At 49.1% G+C, this 24,580-nt stretch overlaps 1 protein-coding gene across 1 annotated transcript; it reads left to right on the top strand.

Moving 5' to 3' along the window:
* Positions 1-6,481: 6,481 nt before the first annotated feature.
* Positions 6,482-24,424, top strand: PINK1 (PTEN induced kinase 1). Its single transcript, XM_001164912.8, has 8 exons — positions 6,482-6,981; positions 10,880-11,167; positions 12,932-13,032; positions 17,512-17,694; positions 18,584-18,747; positions 21,619-21,746; positions 22,109-22,345; positions 23,542-24,424. Exons 1-8 carry the CDS (start codon positions 6,595-6,597, stop codon positions 23,797-23,799), a joined length of 1,746 nt encoding a protein of 581 aa, XP_001164912.2. The 5' UTR covers positions 6,482-6,594; the 3' UTR covers positions 23,800-24,424.
* Positions 24,425-24,580: the final 156 nt, after the last annotated feature.

The raw sequence follows: 24,580 nt of genomic DNA, 5'->3' as shown, positions 1-24,580 counted from the left end.
GTACAGTCCAGAGAAGGTCAAAGAAGGCTTCCTGGAGGAGGTGACCTCAAGTATGAATGGAGATTCTTTCAGGCAGTAAATCAACCCAGAGGAGTCACCATGGTGGTTGAGACAACTGGAAGTAATTGAGAAGTAATTGAGTGATGCTGGACCATAAAAGGCAGGGTGGGGGACAGTAAGAAGGATGCTAAATAGTGAGGAATGTTGTGTGCCAGGCTGAGGAGCCTGGGCTTTATCCCAAGGGCAGTGGGCAAGGGTACAGAGCTTATGAATATTTTATACGCAGTAGGCAACATGGCCATATTTGTAATGTGAACAACCACTGCAGGACAGCGAATACATTGGATGAAGGAACCACAGATTGCCTGGGTTTCTTAACAGAGCAATCTCTCCCTGCTCCACCATCACTATGTTTTCATCCGTCTTGCCCTGACAACATAGGGATGCTTCCTTCCAATGAAATCTCACTTTCTGCCCACTGTGGTCTTCTTCTAACCTCCAAAAACTACCGCCCAGGAGTTTCAAGTAGCAGGATTTTGATCTGGCTGCACCTTTGCTCTGTCAACAGTTTTAGCAAAACCTCCTTCCACCTCTGCAGACAATTTAGAGATAGCACTTCTGAAATGGTCTGTGGATAAAGGATGTTGCTGCTCTGGGAAAATGTGTCTGCCTCCTGCCAGCAGGAGACAAAGAGCACTGAAACTGTGCCAAAGGATGCTGTCCAGAAAGGGAAGGTCAAACAGCCCTCAACATTCTCTTTGTTGAAGTCTTGCCTTTTTCCATTTTTACATTCAAATCAGCTTCCCCACCCCCATGTCCTTTGGGTGGGAGGGAGGTTAAATAATGCTTCTTAAGAAGATTATGTACTTTCCCAAAACTCCACAGTCCTTGCCCACCAGGAGGGAAAAGGTAGTGAAATATAAACCAAAAATAAAATTCTAAACCCCCCAACCATCTGAATGGACTCCCCCTCTCAGTCAAGGGCATTCCAAAGTTAACCTGAAAAAGTAGTTCAGGCCATGATAGGAAGGGGGATTCAGATATGCCTCATTATTCCTTCCTTCCTTTTGAAATTCAGGTCCAGCTGACCAGCATTAACATCAACACAGACCTTAAGACTGATAGGCTCTAAGTCTGATGAGAAATATTTACAACGTATTCTCTCTGAAGCCTGCTACCTGGAGGCTTCATCCGCATGATAAAACCTTGGTCTCCACAACCCCTTATCTAACCAGACATTTCTTTCCACTGATGCCACGTTTTTAGATAATCACTCTTTCAACCAATTGCGAATCAGAAAATCTCTGAATCCACCTATGACCTGGAAGCCCCCAATTCCAGTTGTCCCACCTTTCTGGACCCAACTAATGTATATCTTACATGTATTGATTGATGTCTTATGTCTCCCTAAAATGTATAAAACCAAGCTGTAGTCTGACCACCTTGGGCACATATTCTCAGAATCTCCTGAGGGCCATGTCACAGGCCATTTGTCACTCATATTTGGCTCAGAATAAACCTCTTCAAATATTTTACAGAGTTTGATTCTTTTCATTGACAGAAGATACAAGGATGCCTATGGAATGGAATGTAGACCAAAAAAAAAAAAAAAAAAATCATGCGGCTGCTCCATCAAGTCCCCCACTCCATTCTCCTCTAATTCTGTGGCTGGGCATATCAAAGCCTACCTGGTAAAGAATTGATGTTCTGTGAATGAATGAGACTTTCATACAGATATTAAATCTGCAATATAAACAGATATTCATCAGAAAACCATATACTATCATGTACTCCATAAATATATACACATACTATGTATTCATAAAATTTTTTTAAAAACCAACCAAACATGGCCAGGCATGGTGGCTCATGCCTGTAATCCCAGCACTTTGGGAGGCTGAGGTGGGCAGATCACCTGAGGTTGGGAGTTCAAGACCAGCCTGACCAACATGGAGAAACCCCATCTCTACTAAAAATACAAAAATTAGCCAGGTGTGGTGGCACATGCCTGTAATCCCCCCTACTCAGGAGGCTGAGGCAGAAGAATTACTTGAACCCAGGAGGGGGAGGTTGCGGTGAGCCAAGATCATGCCATTGCACTCCAGCCTGGGCAACAAGAGCGAAACTCCATCTCAAAAAAAACAAAAACAAAAAAAACCAACCAAACAAAAACTATTTATCATTGTATTAGTCTGTTTTCATGCTGCTGATAAAGACATACCTGAGACTGGTAAGAAAAAGAGGTTTAATTGGACTTACAGTTCCACATGGCTGGGGAGGCCTCAGAATCATGGCGGGAGGCAAAAGGCACTTCTTACATGGTGGCAGCAAGAGAAAATGAGGAAGATACAAAAGTGGAAACCCCTGATAAAACTATCAGATCTCATAAGACTTATTCACTACCACAAGAATATTATGGGGGAAACCACCCCCATGATTAAAATTATCTCCCACTGGGTCCCTCCCACAACATGTGGGAATTATGGGAGTACAATTCAAGATGAGATTTGGGTGGGGACACAGAGCCAAAACATATCAATCATATATCCAATTTCACCTTTTTGGGATACCATTAAAGAGATGAGAGGCCAGGTGCAGTGGCTCATTCCTGTAACCCCAGAGATGTGGTGGGAGTATCACTTAATGCCAGGAGTTCGAGACCAGCCTGGGCAAATAGCAAGACCCCATCTCTACAAAATATTTTTTAAATTAGCTGGACATAGTGCTGTGAGCTGTAGTCCCAACTATTTGGGAAGCTGAGGGAGGAAGGTTGCTTGAGCCCAGGAATTCAAGACTGCAATGACCCATGATCATACCACTGCACTCTAGCCTGGGTGACAGAACAAGACCCTGTCTCATAAATAAATAAATAAATAAAAAGATGGGAGATGTTATGGGAGAATCTCAAGATGATTCCTTGAGACCTGAGACCCATGGCACCACCATAAAAAGAATTTTTCCTTCTCAGGAGGATAGACAGGGATGAATGGAGTCAGGACCATTGTCCCTGGGAAATGCATGCCTGTGCCCCTGGCACAGTAAGGCTGTATCTCTGACCTGAGAGGTGAGAATGCAGAACCCCTGAAATCCTTGCTGGAAACCTCTCTCTTCCAAAATCCACTTACTTGTCCATTCCATACAGATGTCTGCCAAAGAATCAAGCTTCATGCTGTGCTTGATTCAGACCTGTCAGACTTCAGATTTTTCTACAGATGGAGAAGTGAGTAAGTCCAGCCTACAATGAAAGGTTAATTAACATCAGTCTGGAGATTTCATTTCCAGCTGATGGATTACGTATCGCAGGTCCAGTGAGTTCATTTGCAGCTCAGGGGAACAAATGCAAAGGCTTAAGACAAACGTACTCTTTAACTCAAGACAACCAATACAATGTCTTATAAGCTGTGTGGTCATCATAAGCCTCATACTAAAAGGTTATGTTCCTGGGAGATTAAAGAAAATCTTTGTAGTTGAAACATTAAATATCTCAGAGAACCTCTTGTTCCTTCTCTATAAACATTAAAGAGTGGAGCTATAATGGTAATGTTGACCAAAAAAAAAAAAAGCCAAATTCTGTAAAATATTTAAAGAGGTTTATTCTGAGCCAGTATGAGTGATCATGGCTCAGAGTACAGTCTCAGGAGGTCCTGAGAAAGGATGCCCGAGGTGGCTGGGTTACAGCTTGGTTTTATACATTTTAGGGAGACAGAAGTAACAGGCAAAAATATAAATCAATACATGGAAGGCATATACATTGGTTCAGCCTGGAAAGGTGGAACATCTTGAAGCAGTGGATGCTCATAGGTTCTACGTGGAGTCAAAGATTTTCTGACTGGCAATTGGTTGAAAGAGTTAAGCTTTGTCTGAAGAATTGAACTCAGTAGAAAGAAACGCTTGAGTTAAGATAAGGGGGGTTGCAGAAGCCAAGGTTTTGTGCTGACTCAGCACACGAGGACGGCGTCAACTCCCTATGACTTCATCTCTGACCCAACCAATCAGCACTCCCCACTTTCTGACCCCCTACTCACCAAATTATCCATAAAAACCACCATCCTTGAGTTTTCAGGGAGATTGATTTGAGTAATAATAAAACTCTGGTTTCCCATACAGGTGGCTCTGTATGAATTAAACCCATTCTCTATTGCAATTCCCCTGTCTTGATAAATCAGCTCTGTCTAGGCAATGAACAAGGGGAACCCAATGGACAGCTATGATACCAGCGTCAGGCTGGAATTTGGTATCTTATTGTCAGTCGTATGTGCACTATTGAATATTAATGCTGGTCACTTGTGGCTAAACTCCAAAAGGGAGGGGGTATAAGGAGGCGTGTCCAACCTCCCTTCCTTTCATGGCCTGAAATTTAGTTTTTTAGGTTTGCTTTGGCCCAGAGGGGGTCCATTTAGTCAGTTGGGGAGTTTAGAACCTCATTTTTAGTTTACAGTAATGAGACACAGCAGATGAATAGATTGATTTTATTTTAAGACAGAGTCTCACTCTGTCACCCAGGCTGGAGTGGAGAGTGGAGTGGCACAATCACAGCCCACTGCACCCTCAACCCCCTGGACTCAAGCAATCCTCCTGCCTCAGACTCCCAAGTAGCTGGGACCTCAGGCACTTGCCACCATGCCTCGCTGGGGTCTTTTAAATTATTATTATCTGTAGTGACAGGGTCTCCCTATGTTGCCCAGGCTGGTCTTGAACTCCTGGCCTCAAGCGATTCTCCCACCTCAGCCTCCCCACGTGCTGGAGTGAACCACTGCAAACCTGGCTTCAGACGAGTGGATTTAAACTTTAAATCCACTCATCTGTGCCCCAACTAAGTTTCCATGAGTGAGCCTGTGGTTACTGGAATGTGAGATTTCTCCAACTTTCTTTCCCTTATCATTCTTCAAATTACAACTTCAGTGGAGCATTTAAAATTATAATTAAAAATTCCCTGAGGTTGATCCAAAAAATTAAATATCTGATATTCATGTGCCTCTATACAAATGGGAAATTCATCTATGCCTCTCCCAAATATATATGATTGGATATCACTAGAACCATAAAATTCCTCCCTTAAGGAAGATTATGAGAGAGACCAGCACACACACACACACAGTGCAAGCTAAAGCAACCCCGTCTTGGATGCTAATCCACCAAGTTGATGTGTTTTGTTGGTTTTTTGGTTTTGTTCTGAGACAGAGTCTCACTCTGTCGCCCAGGATAGAGTGCAGTGGTGTGATCTTTGTTCACTACAACTTCCACCTCCTGGGTTCAAGCGATTCTCCTGCCTTAGCCACCTGAGTAGCTGGGATTACAGGCGTGTGCCACCACGCCCAGCTAGTTTTTGTATTTTTAGTAGAGATGGTGTTTTGCCATGTTGGCCAGGCTGGTCATGAACTTCTGGACTCAAGTGATCCACCTGCCTCAGTCTCCCAAAATGCTGGGATTACAGGCTGTGAGCTACCACACCCGGCCAACCAAGTTGACTTCTAATTAACCAGCTTTTAGGGAAGGCCTCTAAGATTTCCAGTTTATCTATTGTTCCTTGTGTAAAAGCATGTACTTACCATAAATCCTGCCCTTAGGCAGATTCACACAGCATTCTTGCCTTTCCCTGGGGGACTGACTTCAAATGTCCGTCACATTCCTTCCCCATAGCATATAGGCCCTGGGTCTTGGGGGTAATGGCATGGGGATCCACCATCTTGTCTCCCTGCCGCCGAAGCCAGAGACTATGGCTTCTGTTCATAAATCCCTTTCTCCTTAAATATGAAGTCAAAGGTCATGTAGATAGGAGCTGCTGCTGAAGAAGGGATTTTTTGTCTGAAGAGTTCTGTCCCCTGGGCTTACTTGGCTATGGGGTGGACCCCTGGCCAGGAGACAGCAAACTGTTTCAGTAATGTGCGTGTGCGTGCGTGCGTGTGTGTGTGTGTTCTGTGGTGAGCAGGCCTATGCCATTAAACAAACGGTGTGGCTTTGGGCAAGCTGCTATCTTGGGACCTCAGCACACTCATTCATAAATTGTGTCTTTTGGGTGACATTTCTCTTGGGGTCTTCAAAACCCCTGAGACTGTGGACACATACAGCAGCCTAACGGCATTGAGGAGGGCAAGCATTCAACAGTTAGGACAATGTGAACTGTAGCTCAGCTCTGCTAGGTACCTTCACAAGACCTCGAATGCTGCCCCTTACTATGCCTCGGTTTTCTTATCTATAAAAACGGCATTTTTATCTTGTTGGGGGAGCTGTTAAATAAATTAAAAGACGTAAAGGGTCTGGCACCATGGTTGGCAAAAAATGTCAGTTTCCCTTCTCGACTTCTCGATTTTGCCCAGGACCAGTGATGTTCACATTCAGGACCTGCCTGAACCGGCAAGCCCTCCACGTGGGTCCAAAGTGCAAAGGGAAAGTCACTGCTAGAGGCGCCAGTACCAGCATAGCGCCCCCACGCGCCGAGTCGGGGAACTGCCGCGGGGGCCGGCCCCGCCCACCAGCGCCTGCGCCTGCGCCTGCGCCTGCGCAGAGGCACCGCCCCAAGTTTGTTGTGACCGGCGGGGGACGCCGGTGGTGGCGGCAGCGGCGGCTACGGGGGCACCGGGCCGCGGCGCCACCATGGCGGTGCGACAGGCGCTGGGCCGCGGCCTGCAGCTGGGTCGAGCGCTGCTGCTGCGCTTCACGGGCAAGCCCGGCCGGGCCTACGGCTTGGGGCGGCCGGGCCCGGCGGCGGGCTGTGTCCGCGGGGAGCGTCCAGGCTGGGCCGCAGGACCGGGCGCGGAGCCTCGCAGGGTCGGGCTCGGGCTCCCTAACCGTCTCCGCTTCTTCCGCCAGTCGGTGGCCGGGCTGGCGGCGCGGCTGCAGCGGCAGTTCGTGGTGCGGGCCTGGGGCTGTGCGGGCCCTTGCGGCCGGGCAGTCTTTCTGGCCTTCGGGCTAGGGCTGGGCCTCATCGAGGAAAAACAGGCGGAGAGCCGGCGGGCGGTCTCGGCCTGTCAGGAGATCCAGGTGAGCTGGGCCGGGTCCTAAGCCGAGCGGAGGACGGAGCTAAGCGCGGGGGCGGGTCCTCAGCTGGGTGGGGGCGGGGCTAGGTGTGGAGGCGGGGCTCTGAGCCGATCGAGGGCCGAGGCGAGGGTCCTTAAAGCTCATCTATTTCACCATTACTGATCGGCTGCTATAAATAAAGCCAGCACCTCCCATTTGTTTTAATGTTTCCCTTCCTCAAATGAAGACATGTTGCCGATTACAGCTCCTGTCGCAGCACAGCAAAAGGCTTTGTGTAAATTTTCTAAAATGTACGGACAACTAAATCATAACATTCCTATCCCTTTGAGGTAGTTGCCGTCCCTAATTTATGGAGAAGGAAAGTCCTCAGGTGAAGGGACTTGCTCGAAGTCACACAGCTAATAAAATGCAGTGCCCTTAACCACTGAGCCAGGCTGCCTCCGCCGTTTAACCAAAGGATTAGTAGTGACAGAGCTGAAACCGCAGTAAAAACTATGAACGGCGAGAAAAACAGTCCTAACATTTTAGTTACCTGTGTAGAGTTATCCCTGCTGACTGGATACACAAGGGTTCTTAGGCTTTTTTAATGCTTAAAATAGCACAAGACCTCTTTTTGCCCAACCAAAGTCTGTATTAGGGTTCTCCAAATGGAATCAATAGGATGTGTCTATATAGAGGCAGGTTTATTTTGAGGACCTGGCTCCCTATGGAGATTGGCAAAGTCTTAAAAGCCGCAGAGTAGGCGGGCAGGCTGGAGAGCCAGGGAGGAGCCAGCGGTGCAGTTCAGGTTTGAAGCCTGGCCGCTGGCAGAATTCCATCTTCTTCCAGGGAGGTCACTCTTCTTCCTGGGGGTGTAGAACCACTCACTAAATTAGCATAGCCCCTGCATTTTACAGGTTAGGGCTGAGGTGGTGGAAGAGGGAGTGACTTGCCCAAGGACACAGCTGTTAGGGCCAAGCAGTGGCTCCTGGGTTTCCTGGTTTCCATCCCAGTTCTTATTGCTCATCACCACTGTCTCATGTTTGAGCTCTGGCCAGTTTGGGGTGACAGGTGACATCTGGCCTAGTCCCCAGCCCCTGACCTTGTCTTTTGCCACAGCTTAACTGGCAGAAGCTAAGGATGGGAAATTTGACTAATCCTGCTTAAAACTAAAGAGGCTTTTTTAACTGAGGAGATTGATCCTCCTAAACTTACCATTCACACACACCTTCTTCGCACACTTCACCCTCCTATGCCTGAAAATGTTATTAGTTATCAATTAATTTCACATTAAAAAAAATTTTTTTTGGTCAGGCACTGTGGCTCATGCCTGTAATCCCAGCACTTTGGGAGGCTGAGGCGGGCGGATCACGAGGTCAGGAGTTTGAGACCAGCCTGGCCAACATGGTGGAACCCTGTCTCTACTAAAAATACAAAAATTACCCGGGCGCAGTGGTGGGCACCTGTAATCCCAGCTACTTGGGAGACTGAGGCAGGAGAATTCCTTGAACCCGGGAGGCGGAGGTTGCAGTGAGCTGAGATCACGCCACTGCACTCCAGCCTGGGTGACAGAGCAAGACTCTGACTGGGGGGAGAAAAAGTTGTTTTCACTGGCTACTTTTGCTGGAATTAATTTCACATTTAAAAAATTCTGGGCCGGGCGGGGTGGCTCACGCCTGTAATCCCAGCACTTTGGGAGGCCGAGGCGGGTGGATCATGAGGTCAGGAGATCGAGACCATCCTAGCTAACATGGTGAAACCCCGCCTCTACTAAAAATACAAAAAAATTAGGCATGGTGGCAGGCGCCTGTAGTCCCAGCTACTCGGGAGGCTGAAGCAGGAGAATGGCGTGAACCCGGGAGGCAGGGCTTGCAGTGAGCCAAGATCGCGCCACTGCACTCCAGCCTAGGGGACAGAGTGAGACTCCGTCTCAAAAAAAATAAAAAATAAAAAAATAAAAAATTCTGAAGCCAGGCATGGTGACTCATGCCTGTAATCCTGGTGCTTTGGGAGGCCAAGGTGAGAGAATCTCTTGAGCCCAGGAGTTGAAGACCGGCTGGGACAACATAGTGAGACCTTGTTCCCACAAAATATTAAAAAGTTAGCTAGGCATGGTGGCACATGCCGATAGTCCCAGCTACTTAGGAGGCTGAGGTGGGAGGATTGCTTGAGCCCAGGAGTTTGAGGCTGCAGTGAACTATAGTTGCACCACTGCACCCTAGCCTGGGCAACTAGCAGGAGTGTGCTAGTAGCAAGCTCTAAAAATTTATATTATAAAAATATATATATAATGTGTATATATATGTATATGTGTATATATGTTATGTATACTATAATATGTATGTTCCATATAATAGCATATAGTATATTTTATATATATACACACACACGTTGCTTCTGCTCCATGAAGTTTATAAGGGAAGTTGGATTTTCCTTTTTTTTTTTTGATACGGAGTCTCACACCGTCGCCCAGGCTGTGCAATGGCACCATCTCGGCTCACTGCAACCTCCACCTCCCAGATTCACGCAATTCTTCTGCCTCAGCCTCCTGAGTAGCTGGGATTACATGTGCACACCACCACACCCGGCTAATTTTTTGTATTTTTTAGTAGAGACGGGGTTTCACTATGTTGGCCAGGCTGGTCTTGAACTCCTGACTTCATGATCCGCCTCCCTCGGCCTCCCAAAGTGCTGGGATTACAGGCATGAGCCACCACACCCGGCCTGGACTTTCATTTTTTTAAAAGGTTCAAAGTTATAGCGCAAGGTTAAGTTGCTTACAGATAGCAGGTGCTTTAGGAACCCTCTAGAAGGAAAGTTGCCATGGGCTGGGTCATCAGGGCTGGTCACAGAGGAAGGAGGAGCTTGAGTTGGGCTTGGTGGCTGAGCAGGGATGAGCCAGACAGAGCAATACTATAGAAACAGGGGCTGGAAGGATGCTGTGAGCAGCTTTCAGAGGGAGGCATCCAAAGGATGAGTGCAGGCAGCGTGCAGACCAGCCTGGCAGCAGCCAGAACACAGATAACCTCCTGGGCAGTCTGATGGACAGCCGAGTGACACATGAAAGCAACGTATTTTGATGTGGCTCAGAGCAGGGAAGGCACGGCACTGAGAGTGGGGTAGTCTAGAGATGGTGCCTGGTAGGCTATGGCCAAGGGGCATATGCAGAGCTGTGCCTGGCACCCAGGGGTGACTAACCTTGGAAAGGAAGAGCTCAGCAGATCAGACCATTTGAGAGGGAAAGCGGAGCCTGGGTGACTGGAAGAGTGACGTCACCGCTGCCTGAAGCAGGGGAAGACCCAGATTTTTGTCACATGGCCTCTTTCCCAGTGCAGCACTGCCCCCAGCACCTGCACCTCCATCTATTTCTGTCTGAACTCTTGTACTCTTGCTACCTTTCTGGACAGAGTAGCCTCATTGGGGCCCTAAGTGGCAGAGAGAGAAAGACAGTACTGAATCCCTCTGCTCTGGGGATGCGCCTGATGTCACCCACTTGCCTGAGAGACCCTCTGAGATCACTGTGGATCACACACTCCTGCTAGTTGCCCAGGAGCCGTCAGCCAAGGTCTTTGCAGAGCGAGCTGTCTCCATAATCAGACACCTCCAGAACTCTGCTGGAGAGTGAAGGCAGCAAGGAGAGGTGCACTGGCTGCGGGACGTGGGGTTTCTGACCTCTCAGATCATTGAGTATTGTGATCCCAGTGAAGCAACAGAGTTTGAGAAAAATCATTCTGAATAATGAGAAAGAAGATGGCCTGGACCCAGGCTGAGCAGTAGAACCTGGTTGGGTTGTGTTTTTCTGGTTTATTGATCTGGTCGACGTGGACCACGCCTTGCTGCACCTCTCTCTGCCTCCCCTGTTTCCCTTTTCTTGGGCCTTCCCAGGCTCCCTGGCTCACGGTGCATTCTTTTCTCGTCACAGGCAATTTTTACCCAGAAAAGCAAGCCAGGGCCTGACCCGTTGGACACGAGACGCTTGCAGGGCTTTCGGCTGGAGGAGTATCTGATAGGGCAGTCCATTGGTAAGGGCTGCAGTGCTGCTGTGTATGAAGCCACCATGCCTACATTGCCCCAGAACCTGGAGGTGACAAAGAGCACCGGGTTGCTTCCAGGGAGAGGCCCAGGTACCAGTGCACCAGGAGAAGGGCAGGAGCGAGCTCCGGGGGCCCCTGCCTTCCCCTTGGCCATCAAGATGATGTGGAACATCTCGGTAAGCACCAGGCCTTTCATCTTTAAAGGAGATGTTCTCAAAATGCCCATCTTAGTGGGCCTGGTGAGGATTTTTTCCAGGAAGTAGGTAGGAAAAGACAGATTATCCACAGGAAAGATGCCTGTATAGTCAGGCTACCTCCCCCTGTTACACAGAAGTCTAAACCAGAATGTTTGAAATTGTATTCTGCCCACAGATCACCCAGAGATCAGGTTCAAAGGTAGATTTTGGCCAGGCCTGGTGGACCATGCCTGTAATCCCAGCACTTTGGGAGGCCAATCACTTGAGCTCAGGAGTTTGAGACCAGCCTGGGCAACATGATGAAACCCCATCTCTATGAAAAATACAAAATTTAGCCGGGTGTGACAGCTTGCACCTGTATGTAGTCTTAGCTACTTGGGTGGCTGGTGGCTGAAGTGGGAGGATCACTTGAGTACAAGAGGCAGAGGCTGCAGTGATCCAAGATTGTGGCACTGCACTCCAGCCTGGGTAACAGAGTAAGACCCTGTCTCAAAACAAAAAACAAACAAACAAAAAAAACCCAAAGGTAGATTCTGATTCAGCAGGTCAGGGATGGGGCCTAAGATTGTGCCTTCCCAATAAGCTCCCACGTGATACCAATGCCACTGCTCTGTCAACCACACTTTGAGTAACAAGTGCCTAAACCACTGATTTCTACCTTGATTGGTTAGTTCACCATCCCCTCCTTCCTGCAACCTGCCTCACTGGAGAGGGGGAACTGGATCTCTTTCCTCTAAGCTCACTCTGCAAGCCCATCTCCAGCTCAGAGGCTTGCCTGTCAACTCCCTACTCTCAACTCTTGGAAGGACTCAAGACTTTGGGAAATTGAAGAGTATTTTTCCCCCACGAAAACAATTTCTGTCCACTTAATTTATTTACCTTGCCATTGCTAGGTAGGTTTTAAAAATGTATTAAGACCCGATGCTCTGTCTCCTGCCCATCCCTGGGCCCATCCATTCAAGGCCGCAGTGGGAAGTGGCCACAGCCGTTCATGGTGGGCCCTAGAGGATGCACTTTCTTGTTCTGATTTGGGGAATGAAGGTTATTAGACTGTTGCACTCCAAGCTGGGTTAATAGCTAACAAGTAGCCAAATCCTTTGCCTGTGAAACATCCAGTCTTAGCATCAAAACATGCCCTGGTTGGGGCATGACAGCTGTTGCATTCACAGCAGCTACAAGATTGTTGATTCTTACCAGATCTTCTTGATACAGGTTTCATATGTCCTGAGAGCCCTTCCCAATACAATGAGGACAATAAGGTGCTTTCCCCACTCTTTGGTTTTTGTCTGTTTGTTGTGGGGGATGGAGGAAGGCTGTTCTGTGATTCAGTACAACTTCACCCAGGGTGGAGCATGTCAGGCTCTGGCCTGGCTGCTGAAGGGAGCCTGCAGAATGAGTTAGTGATCCAGTGGTCAATTTTGAACTGGTGGGGACCAGAGGCACCGATGGCAGGAAGCAGCACCCCATATCCTGATCACCTTGGCATCTCCTCCAGCCCTGGCACCTAGGCTGCAAGAGTTTGAGGAGTGTGAAGAATCCTCTGAGTTGGCATGGATGGTACCTCTGTCTGCCTCCCAGGAGTAACTAGTCTCAGCCTGCCAGTTAAGACAGGTCATCTTATCTCGAAGGTCAGAGCCAATTCTAGGCAGTAGCTGCCGTGCTCCAGGTTACAGGCAGGGCTTACAAGGAACTTACCATTCTGCTCCGGCCTGTGTAACCCTGGGTTCCTTGTGGGTGTTCCAGGCAGGTTCCTCCAGCGAAGCCATCTTGAACACAATGAGCCAGGAGCTGGTCCCAGCGAGCCGAGTGGCCTTGGCTGGGGAGTATGGAGCAGTCACTTACAGGTAAGTGCCCTCTGCCTGCCAGACTGACTGGGACTTGAGAGCAACTTCATCCATCACTTATGTCCTCAGCACCTGGTACAGTGTCTGATATGACAGTAGATAATAAAGGCTTAATGTTGGTGATGGATTTTCAGTTAGTGGATAATTTCACTTGGGAAAGATTGCAGGTAATCTGACCCCAAATGATGATGCACATGCGTAATTCACATTGGAGCAGGGGAGAGGAGGCCCCCCAAAAATGCCCAGTTCACAGTGTTGCATGATTGACCCGGGTTTTCAGATTCCTCCTAAGAAATGCACGGGTAGAGCGCCACCTATCGGAATAAACTGAACTCTGTCCCCACCAGAGGGAACACTCATTTCGCTAATAGTTATGTGCACTGATGGTGCTAAGAGATTTTAAAAAAAACAAAAAGTGGTCTGTTGGCCCAGAGGTCTCAGTGTGGCAGCAGAGAGCCCAGGGTGTAAGTGCTAGAATCGAGTATGCTTGGGCTGAGGGAGCCCAGGGGAGGCGTGTGCTGCAGAGGAGGGGCTGCTCAGAAAGCCTTCTCAAAGGGACAGTTTGTGCCACCTTGTGAAGGATGAATTGGCATTACTTGGGCAGAGGAGTAGGGAAGTGGCATTCCCAGCAGAGGGAAGAGCAAGTGAACAGCAGCTACGCTTTCAGCTCAGAAAAGCCCATGTCCACGACCAGCCTCACCACAGGTGGTGAGGACTGACGTGCAGGCTATGACAGAGGAGATACTGTGCCCACCTCAATATTTACAGCCTGGCTCATGCCTGTAATCCCAGCACTTTGGGAGGCTGAGGTAGGCAGATCACGAGCCCAGGAGTTCAAGAGCAGCCTGGGCAACATGGTGAAACCCCGCCTTTACAAAAAATAAATTTTAGCCGGGCATGGTGGCAAATGCCTGTGATCCCAGCTACTCCGGAGGCTGAGGCGGGAGGATCATTTGAGTCCAGGGAGGTTGAGGCTGCAGTGAGCCAAGATCATGCCACTGCACTCCAGCCTGGGCGACCCTGGAGTGAGACCCTGTCTCTCATTTGTAGACCCACCAAGAAGAGGTGGGTCTGCTGCATTTTTGGTGATTTACTGGAGGGCTGGTTTATAGATCTTCATTCTGTCAGAAGCAGGGAGGCAAAAGTATGAAATTAAGGGAGTGGTTGTGGAAAACCCCTTCCATGGTTTGGAGGTTTCCAATGTGACTGGGAGTCCCTGCAGGCCGGTGGAGGTAGCTGCTCAAGTGGCTGCTGCTTCTCCTGAGGCCTTTTTGGAGAAAGTGGACACCTGAATGTCAGCTGCTTTGGGGCTAACATGATCCTTGATGCCTCCTTTTGTGGCATGAGTGGCAGCCGGCCGACGTGGTGCTGTCCTGCTGCCGGAGCACCATGATGTCTGCTGCTGAGACCTCCCATCTGACATAGTCCCTGTCCCTCTTCAGGGACTTTGTTCCTTTAGCAGTTCTCACTGTCTGGCCTCAAATAACACGTCTTTTTCTGTTGGTTCCTTTTTGCCCCGGCTGTACTGTAAACACTCTTTGTTTACTGCATACCCTCAGTAAATACCTGTTGAATGACTGGATAGATGTGGCAGCAGGTACATTACCTCAACTTCTGGTACACCTTGGGAGAAGCTTTCCCAAGAACACCCTGGGTTCATTTCCTCCTAGCCTCTGCTCTCCTGGGGCCCAGAGATTGAAGGCGCTTAACCTGCTCATCTCACCACGTCTCCCGCCTTATCTCTCACCCTTCTCATCAGCACCCTACACTCCACCACGCTGGCTTCATAGCTCCTTCCCCGAATGTGCCAGGCTTCTCTGTGACCATCTCTTGAGCGTACAGCTGGCTACACCTGGGCTGCCCTCCTCCCACATTTCAGGTCTCAGTTCAGACACCCCCAACCCCACCATGTATCTCCCCAGTACAGCCATACCCCTCTGCCCCTGAGCTCCCATGACACCTGCTGGGGCCCTGACAGCCTGGGGCTGTGATCATGACTTGCCCAGGGGCCCGAGGGTGGAAACGATGCTCTGGCTCCTTTGATTGCATAGAACAGGGGCCACTCAGGTTGACTCAAGAGCAGGAGCAGCGCGTGGGCACACGTGGACTGTAGCCACACAGCCTGGGGACCATGCAGTGCTGGGAGAGGCCAGTGCCCTGCTCTCTCCCCAGCACCGTCTAGGCTCTGCCCCATTCACTTCCCTCCACCATTGTTACGCAGCAAAGGGGGCTCTAGCCTGATGTGCTGGAAGCAGTCACACTGGATTTTTGAGAAAAGCCAAGCTTTCTATTGTGAGTCGACTCATATGGAGACAGGAGTTGAATTCAACCCTGTCTTCCTGTGCTAGCTTTAAGGCGGTAATTTTATTAGAGGAGGTTTAAGGGGTGGATTCTAAGATTAGCAGGTGATTGATGGAAGGAAAGGAGAAGTCTGGACAGTCCTTGGACATGCACAGTTATCTCTTCATGCCAACTCATGGGTCCCCTGTGCAGATTTGGGAGGAGTGAGTATGAAACGTGCAGTGGCAATTCAGGCTTTGACATCAGCAAACTTGTTCTGTGCCAGCTGCAGTTGGCCTTATTGCTTCCAACCAATTTCAGCCAGTTCTTTTATCTCATAAGCAGAGGGAGTTTCAGCCTTTCAGAAAGTGGTTTCTGCAAACTCAAATTTTCTTTTATTTTTCTGAGACAGGGTCTTACTCTGTTGCCCAGGCTGGAGAGCAGTGGCGTGATCTTGGCTCACTGCAGCCTCAACCTCCCTGGGCTCAAATGATCCTCCCACCTCAGCCTCCCAAGTAGCTGGGTCTGCAGGCGCATGCCACCATGCCCAGCTAGTTTTTGTAGAGACAGAGTTTCTCCATGTTGCCCAGGCTGGCCTCGAACTCCTGGGCTCAAGCAATTGCCTGCCTCAGCCTCCCAAATTGCTGGGATTACAGGAGTGAGCCGCGGGAATTTCCATCAGTTACTGATTCTTGAACTTGTGGGAACGTGGTTCCACTGTCCACATGCTGTTCTTTCCTCGCATCTCCTGTTCCTGCTTCCCTTTGGCCTGCTCACCTCTGGCTCCTCATGGCCCCAGTGAAGTATCGTGGCTTCCTCTCCACTGCAGACTGGCAGATTTCTTCACTCACACTCCCAAAAAGAGAATCTACTTCCCTCCCTTCCCTTCGTCCAACCATCTGGGTCTCGAGTGTCACTGCAGGTTCATTGCCGTTGGTGCAGGTGACTCCTTGGGCCAGTCAGCTTTGGCTGAAGGGCAGGGCTGGCACACAGCTGGCAGAGCCACCCCATCCAAAATCCAGCCACTGTGCCTCAGCAGGGCTGTGGTTTGGGGGTCGGGGGGCGCTCCCCACAGGATAAGGAGCAGCCAGGGCAGGCAGATGACACTACCACTACTAGCTGCATCTGGATCTATTCACTCATTCAACAAAGGTTTATTACACCCATATTCCATGCCAACTACTGTACTAGACTTGGAATAATGGAGAAAATTCAGGCACAGTCCTTGCTCTTAGGGAGCTCACATGATTACTCATTGATGAATATCTCTCTCCCCTGATAGACTGCAAATCCATGAGGACAGGGACTCTGTCTTGTTCTGTGCCATAGTTCCACAGCATTCCAGCATGATGTCTGGTACTCAGCATGCAAACTGCGTATTGGTTGAATGAATAATAGTACAGCTAATAGCAGCTGAGAGCTTCCTCTGTGCTAGACACAATTCTAGGTGCCTTCCACACTTTGACAACCTTATGCAGCGTGTTAACACTGCATTCCCCTTGCACCCTGGAGATTGAGCCCAGAGAAGATAAGGACAGAGGGGACACATTCCAAGATAGACCCCCCAGTGGATGCCTGAAGCCACAGATAGTAACAAACCCTATATATACTGTGTTTTTTCCTATACACACATACCTATGGTAAAGTTTAATTTATAAATTAGGCACAGTAAAAAATTAAAGATAACTAATAAAATAGAATAATTATGACAATATACTGTAATAAAAGTTATGTGAATGTGGTCTCTCTCTCTCTCCTCTCTCTAAATATCTTCTTGTACTCACCTATTCTCAAACTGTAGATAACTGAAATTGCAGAAAGCAAAACTGTGGATAAGGTTGGGGCTACTGCAACTCAGCCAAGGACTTACAGTGGCAGACTTGGAATGCAAACCCGGGCAGTCTGATACCAGGGTTTCTCCACCTGTGTTCTGCCACACGGGATGGATAGGATGGATGGGTGTACGGATGGACGGACGGACAGACGGATGGACAAATGGATTGAAGGATGGGTAGGGGAGTCATCAGATGTGTTCTCCAACACCATGTACAGTACCTGGCACATAGCAAATCTGTGATAAACATTTGATAGTAAGTGAATAATGAATGTCAGTGCCAGTGTTGGTGTGGCCTTAGGTTATTCTTTCCAGGTGTTGTATCTGATGCTGGCCTCATATGTTTGTCTCACTTGGCTGACTAGAAAATCCAAGAGAGGTCCCAAGCAACTAGCCCCTCACCCCAACATCATCCGGGTTCTCCGCGCCTTCACCTCTTCCGTGCCGCTGCTGCCAGGGGCCCTGGTCGACTACCCTGATGTGCTGCCCTCACGCCTCCACCCTGAAGGCCTGGGCCATGGCCGGACGCTGTTCCTCGTTATGAAGAAGTAAGTGACAGCAGCGCGGCAGGGCCTGGAGCTGATACATCTCCCAAGGGGAGCTGGTCCCTGCCCTCCATGTGCACCTTGATCAGGGGGTTTTGGAGAACAGGGTCATCACCCTTCCGGAGAAGAAAGCCATGCAAAGGGAACATATCTGCCCTGGAGAGCATTTTCCCTGTAGGACGATTTTTCATGGAAACAAACTCTCATCTTCATCCAGAACATACTTGTCACCTAGTCCTTTTGGTCCATTTGACTGTTAACCTTTTCTGTGGCTGGACTTAGCTGTTTTTAACATAAAAACCGTTCTCCTTCCTCACCCTCTGTATCCCCTAACTTTGCTATAGTGGGTATTTTATTTTAAGGAAATAACTATCTGCACCATTACTTTGAATATAGGGAGCCCCAGCTCTTACTTCCTAATTTGAGGATGGTGAGTGGGAGGGAACAGAAAGGATGCTGGGGGAAAATGGGAATCAAAGTGCTCCTGGAAGGGGAAGAGGAACGGCCTAACCCTAACAGTGATTAAGGTTATTAGGAGGCCGGGAATGGTGGCTGACGCCTGTAATCCCAGCACTTTGGAAGGCGGAGGTGGGTAGATCACTTGAGGTCAGGAGTTTGAGACCAGCCTGGCCAACATGATGAAACCCTGTCTCTACTAAAAATACAAAAATTAGCCTGGTGTGGTGGCGGGCACCTATAATCCCAGCTACTCGGGAGGCTGAGGTAGGAGAATTGCTTGAACCTGGAAGGTGGAGGTTGCAGTGAGCCAAGGTCGTGCTACTGCACTCCAGCTTGGCGACAGAGACTCCATCTCAAAAAAAAAAAAAAAAAAAAAAACGTATTGGGAGTTGTCGATGTGTAGTAGCCAGAGGCCCTCTCCCCTCTCCACCAGCTATCCCTGTACCCTGCGCCAGTACCTTTGTGTGAACACACCCAGCCCCCGCCTCGCTGCCATGATGCTGCTGCAGCTGCTGGAAGGCGTGGACCATCTGGTTCAACAGGGCATCGCACACAGAGACCTGAAATCCGACAACATCCTTGTGGAGCTGGACCCAGGTAGGAACCTGCTGCACCATCAGAGCTCTCCAGGGGCACTAGAGGGTGGGTCAGGAGCATTTAGGACTGACTCTTCAGGTCCTCTCTGGTTTTGTGTTCTAAGTCATGTCTTTATTTAGCTCCGCACACAAGAGGTTAGCAATCTCTCCCTTAGAACGGGGTTTTTTTTTTCTCTCTTTGCAGAGAGACAGCACTTCCCAAGTTCCTTTCTCTAGCCCACTTAAAGAACAAGGACCTCAGTGCTGCAAGTTTTCCTAGGTAAATAAAGAGGCCCGGCACAGTGGCTGACACCTGTAATCCCAACACTTTGGGAGGCTTGCTTGAGGATTGCTTGAGGCCAGCAGTTTGAGACCAGCCTGGGAAACAGAGTGAGATCCCTTCTCTACAAAAAAAAAAATGTTTTAAATTAGCCAGAAAAAAAGTTAGCCAGGCATGGTGGCATGCACCTGTAGCCCCAGCTACTTGGGAGGCTGAGGTCGGAGGATCACTTGAGCCTAGGAGTTAAGAGTCTGCAATGAGCTATGAATGTGCCACTGTACTCCAGCCTGGGCAGCAGAGTGAGATCCTATCTCAAAAAAATAATAAAAAATAATAAAGTAAAAGAGAAGTAGACTTTAGCTCATTATAAAAAATAACTTTCGGCCGGGGGTAGTGGCTCACGCCTGTAATCCCAGCACTTTGAGAGGCTGAGGCGGGCGGATCATGAGGTCAAGAGATCGAGACCATCCTGGCCAACATGGTGAAACCCTATCTCTACTAAAAATACAAAAATTAGCTGGGCATGGTGGCGGGCGCCTGTAATCTCAGCTACTTGGGAAGCTGAGGCAGGAGAATTGCTTGAACCCGGGAGGCGGAGGTTGTAGTGAGCCGAGATTGTGCCACTGCATTCCAGCCTGGCGACAGAGTGAGAGTCCATCTCAAAATAAATAAATAAATAAATAAATAAATAAATAAATAAATAAATAAATTTTTCAAACAATGAAAGCTGTCCAAATGTAAGCCCAATTGCCTCTGGAAATGAGTTGCCTACCACTAGAAGCATTCAAGTAGAAGCTGAATGGCCACTTGCCTAGGAAAATTGTAAGGAGATTCATACATCTGATAAATTTTTGAACTAGAAGATTTAAAATAATTGACTAGAAGAACTGGCTTTTATTATTTCTTTCTTTCTTTATTTACTTACCTATTTATTTATTTATTCATTTATTTATTTATTTGAGACAGAATCTTGCTTTGTTGCCCAGGCTGGAATGCAGTGGCGCCATCTCAGCTCACTGCAACCTCTGCTTCCCAGGTTCAAGCAATTCTCGTGCCTCCGCCTCCTGAGTAGCTAGGATTACAGGCAGGTGCCACCATGCCTAGCTAATTTTTGATTTTTTTTTTTTTTTTTTTTTTTTTTTGAGACTGAGTCTCGCTGTATCACCCAGGCTGGAGTGCAATGGCATGATCTCGGCTCACTGCAAGCTCTACCTCCCAGGTTCACACCATTCTCCTGCTTCAGCCTCCCTAGTAGCTGGGACTACAGGCGCCCACCACCACGCCTGGCTAATTTTTTTGTATTTTTAGTACAGACGGGGTTTCACCGTGTTAGCCAGGATGGTCTCTATCTCCTGACCTCGTGATCCACCTGCTTCGGCCTCCCAAAGCGCTGGGATTATTATTTTTAGTGGAGATGGGGTTTCACTGTTGGCCAGGCTGGTCTCAAACTCCTGGCCTCAAGTGATCCACCCACCTCAGCCTCCAAAATGTTGGGATTACAGGTATGAGCCACCACGCCCAGCTGGGAGTTGGCTTTTTTTTTTTTGAGACGGAGTCTCACTCTGTCGCCCAGGCTGGAGTGCAGTGGCATGATCTTGGCTCACTGCAACCCCCGCCTATCGGGTTCAAGCAATTCTCCCGCCTCAGCCTCCTGAGTAGCTGGGATTACAGGCACACGCCACTACGCCTGGCTGATTTTTGTATTTTTAGTAGAGACGGGGTTTCACCATGTTGGTCAGGCTGATCTGGAACTCCTGACTTCGTGATCCGCCTGCCTGGGCCTCCCAAAGTTCTGGGATTACAGGCGTGAGCCACTGCGCCCAGCCAGGAACTGGCTTTTTAAAGGAATTTTGTGTGGACCCTTTTACAAATAACCAATTCTTTTTTAATTTTTTCTGAGACGGAGTCTCGCTGTGTTGCTCAGGCTGGAGTGCAGTGGCATGATCTCGGCTCACTACAGCCTTCACCTCCTAGGTTCAAGTGATTCTCCTGTCTCAGCCTCCTTCACCTCCCAGGTTCAAGTAATTCTCCTGTCTCAGCCTCCCGAGTAGCTGGGATTACAGGCACACACCACCATGCCTAGCTAGTTTTTTTGTATTTTTAGTAGAGACAGGGGTTTCACCATGTTGGCCAGGCTGGTCTTGAACTCCTGACCTCAGGTGATCTACCCGCCTCGGCCTCCCAAAGTGTTGGCATTACAAGCCACCACACCCGGCAATAACTGATTCTTAATGCACCTGGTTCTTAGGTTTGGATTTGGGGTTTCAAATTCAAATCAAAGTCTCCTGGGGTATAAGGGCCCTTGGAGATCATTTGAACCAAGCTCTAGCTCCTTTGGTCTCGGGGACATCTCCAATTACTAGAACATGATTTAAATTGAGCCACACAGTCCTTTGCCTGGGGATTTTGCAGCCTGTACTTACTGGAGGCATTTCCGTGTTCGCACAGCAGGCCCTTCTGATCAGCTCTCAGGCCTTGCTGACCTCCTGGGCCAACACTAAGCCATTAGCCCCTGTCAGCCATGTCTTGCTGGTGGCTTTAGTAGGGACATAGGAGGGCCTCTCAGAGGGAAGGAGGGGAGGAGAAATGGTCACTTTGCTTGCTCCTTCCCAGACGGCTGCCCCTGGCTGGTGATCGCAGATTTTGGCTGCTGCCTGGCTGATGAGAGCATCGGCCTGCAGTTGCCCTTCAGCAGCTGGTACGTGGATCGGGGCGGAAACGGCTGTCTGATGGCCCCAGAGGTGAGTCCCGAGTGTGTCATGCGCCATCGGCAGCCCTTCCCCCATGTGTCCACTGAATGCAGGAGACTCGATGCCTTGTGATAACCCAACACCTCCATCTTTTCTGACCCATAATGTGGCACAAGTTCCTTCCCTGCCACTTTGCTTTCCTCCGGCGTTCCCTCATGTTCCAGGAGAATGCAAGTCCTGTCACATAAACCAGGTGGTCTAAGCAGACCCCTTCTGGGTCTGAGCCACAGCTCACTCAAGCTCTGGGTTCCTTGGGACAGAGTTCAGATTAGCCCATGAATCAGGTGATGTGCAGGACATGAAAAGGTTAGATGGGCGGGTAGCGTGATGTCTCACCCACTGCTTCTGAGCAGGTGTCCACGGCCCGTCCTGGCCCCAGGGCAGTGATTGACTACAGCAAGGCTGATGCCTGGGCAGTGGGAGCCATCGCCTATGAAATCTTCGGGCTTGTCAATCCCTTCTACGGCCAGGGCAAGGCCCACCTTGAAAGCCGCAGCTACCGAGAGGCTCAGCTACCTGCACTGCCCGAGTCAGTGCCTCCAGACGTGAGACAGTTGGTGAGGGCACTGCTCCAGCGAGAGGCCAGCAAGGTGAGGCTGTCCCCGGCTTCGAGGGGACGGTGTGGGTAGAAACCTCTGTTCTCGTTCCAGAGTGAAGGTCAGGTTTGGGCCAGAGCCACAGTGACAGATCCTCTGTGTTAGGAAGGTAAAGGCTAGTTACAAGAGAACAAAAAACAGATTTTAATGTAGGTAGGAGCAGGAGCACTAGCCACCACAGCATAGTCAGAATCCTAGCAGTTCAACTCCTGTGGCTTTTTTAGTTGCTGAAAAAGTTGTTCAGAGGCCAGACACGGTGGCTTACACCTATAATCACAGCACTTTGGGAGGCTGAGGCGGGTGGATCACTTGGGACCAAGAGTTCCAGAGCAGCCTGGCCAACATGGTAAAACCCCATCTGTACTAAAAATACAAAAATTAGCTGAGTGTCGTGGCACACGCCTGTAATTCCAGGTACTCGGGAGGCTGAAGCAGGAGAATCGTTTGAACCCTGGAGGCAGAGGTTGCAGTGAGCCAAGATCGCACCACTGCACTCTGGCCTAGGTGACAGTGCAAGTCTTTGTCTCAAAAAAAAAAAAAAAAGGCTATTCAGAGAGAGAAAAGGAGGCATTTTTGAGAAATGTTTCATGGAGATGTAGCTCATGGAAGCAGCCGAGAACTGATCAGAGAGAGATGGAAAACATCTCCTGAGAGCAGATCTGGACATTGTGAAATTAATATAAAGGAATGCAAAGGCAGACCTATCTGAAGCCATAATTGGAGTGGCAGCTGGCTCAGGGGCAGGCTTAGTGCAAAGAGCTGAGCCATACCTGCATCCCAGCACTGTTCTGCCACTCCGTTAACTGCTCTCTGTACGTGGCCTGCTATCTTGGTGCGCAGTGAAGGTTAGAATAACAGCTGCAACCAGTTATGAAATGATAGAGGAGACTACTTACCTGGTTCAAGGGACCAGATAGCTGTGCACAAGAGGCACTAGGCTTTCCACCTGGGGGGAAAGGCTATTTCAACAATGCATGCTGCCCCATGCAGAGGTGTACACATGGAAAAGCTTGGAGCACGGGTAGGGGACAGGCAGTATTTGTCACCTGAGTGAAGGGCATCAGTAGGAGATAGGGTAGAGGAAGAATTGGGTTGGGACCAGAGAAGGGAAGACCCTCACTAACAAAGCAGGCTTTGGGTTGAGACTGTGTTAACAGATGTTCTAGCTACAGCTTCCCTTCCTGTTGCAGAGACCATCTGCCCGAGTAGCCGCAAATGTGCTTCATCTAAGCCTCTGGGGTGAACATATTCTAGCCCTGAAGAATCTGAAGTTAGACAAGATGGTTGGTTGGCTCCTCCAACAATCGGCCGCCACTTTGTTGGCCAGCAGGCTCACAGAGAAGTGTTGTGTGGAAACAAAAATGAAGATGCTCTTTCTGGCTAACCTGGAGTGTGAAACGCTCTGCCAGGCAGCCCTCCTCCTCTGCTCATGGAGGGCAGCCCTGTGATGTCCCTGCATGGAGCTGGTGAATTACTAAAAGAACTTGGCATCCTCTGTGTCGTGATGGTCTGTGAATGGTGAGGGTGGGAGTCAGGAGACAAGACAGCGCAGAGAGGGCTGGTTAGCCGGAAAAGGCCTCGGGCTTGGCAAATGGAAGAACTTGAGTGAGAGTTCAGTCTGCAGTCCTGTGCTCACAGACATCTGAAAAGTGACTGGCCAAGCTGGTCTAGTAGATGAGGCTGGACTGAGGAGGGGTAGGCCTGCATCCACATAGAGGATCCAGGCCAAGGCACTGGCTGTCAGTGGCAGAGTTTGGCTGTGACCTTTGCCCCTAACACGAGGAACTCGTTTGAAGGGGGCAGCGTAGCATGTCTGATTTGCCACCTGGATGAAGGCAGACATCAACATGGGTCAGCACGTTCAGTTACGGGAGTGGGAAATTACATGAGGCCTGGGCCTCTGCGTTCCCAAGCTGTGCGTTCTGGACCAGCTACTGAATTATTAATCATCTCACTTAGCGAAAGTGACTGATGAGCAGTAAGTAAGTGTGGGGATTTAAACTTGAGGGTTTCCCTCCTGACTAGCCTCTCTTACAGGAATTGTGAAATATTAAATGCAAATTTACAACTGCAGATGACGTATGTGCCTTGAACTGAATATTTGGCTTTAAGAATGATTCTTACACTCTGAAGGTGAGAATATTTTGTGGGCAGGTATCAACATTGGGGAAGAGATTTCACGTCTAACTAACTTTATACATGATTTTTAGGAAGCTATTGCCTAAATCA

The sequence above is a fragment of the Pan troglodytes genome, chromosome 1 (assembly GCF_028858775.2).
Source record: "Pan troglodytes isolate AG18354 chromosome 1, NHGRI_mPanTro3-v2.0_pri, whole genome shotgun sequence".
NCBI classification, from domain to species: domain Eukaryota; kingdom Metazoa; phylum Chordata; class Mammalia; order Primates; family Hominidae; genus Pan; species Pan troglodytes.
The sequence above is the reverse complement of the archived record's forward strand: the minus strand, read 5'-3'. Positions and strand labels throughout refer to the sequence as shown.

What these genes read in the sequence shown, in the direction of transcription:
- PINK1 (XM_001164912.8), top strand. Translation starts at nt 6,595, where the DNA reads ATGGCGGTGCGACAGGCGCTGGGCCGCGGCCTGCAGCTGGGTCGAGCG. An exon ending in CGGCCTGTCAGGAGATCCAG is followed by an intron (nt 6,982 to 10,879) that starts GTGAGCTGGGCC and finishes TTCTCGTCACAG; the next exon opens with GCAATTTTTACCCAGAAAAG. An exon ending in TATGGAGCAGTCACTTACAG is followed by an intron (nt 13,033 to 17,511) that starts GTAAGTGCCCTC and finishes TTGGCTGACTAG; the next exon opens with AAAATCCAAGAGAGGTCCCA.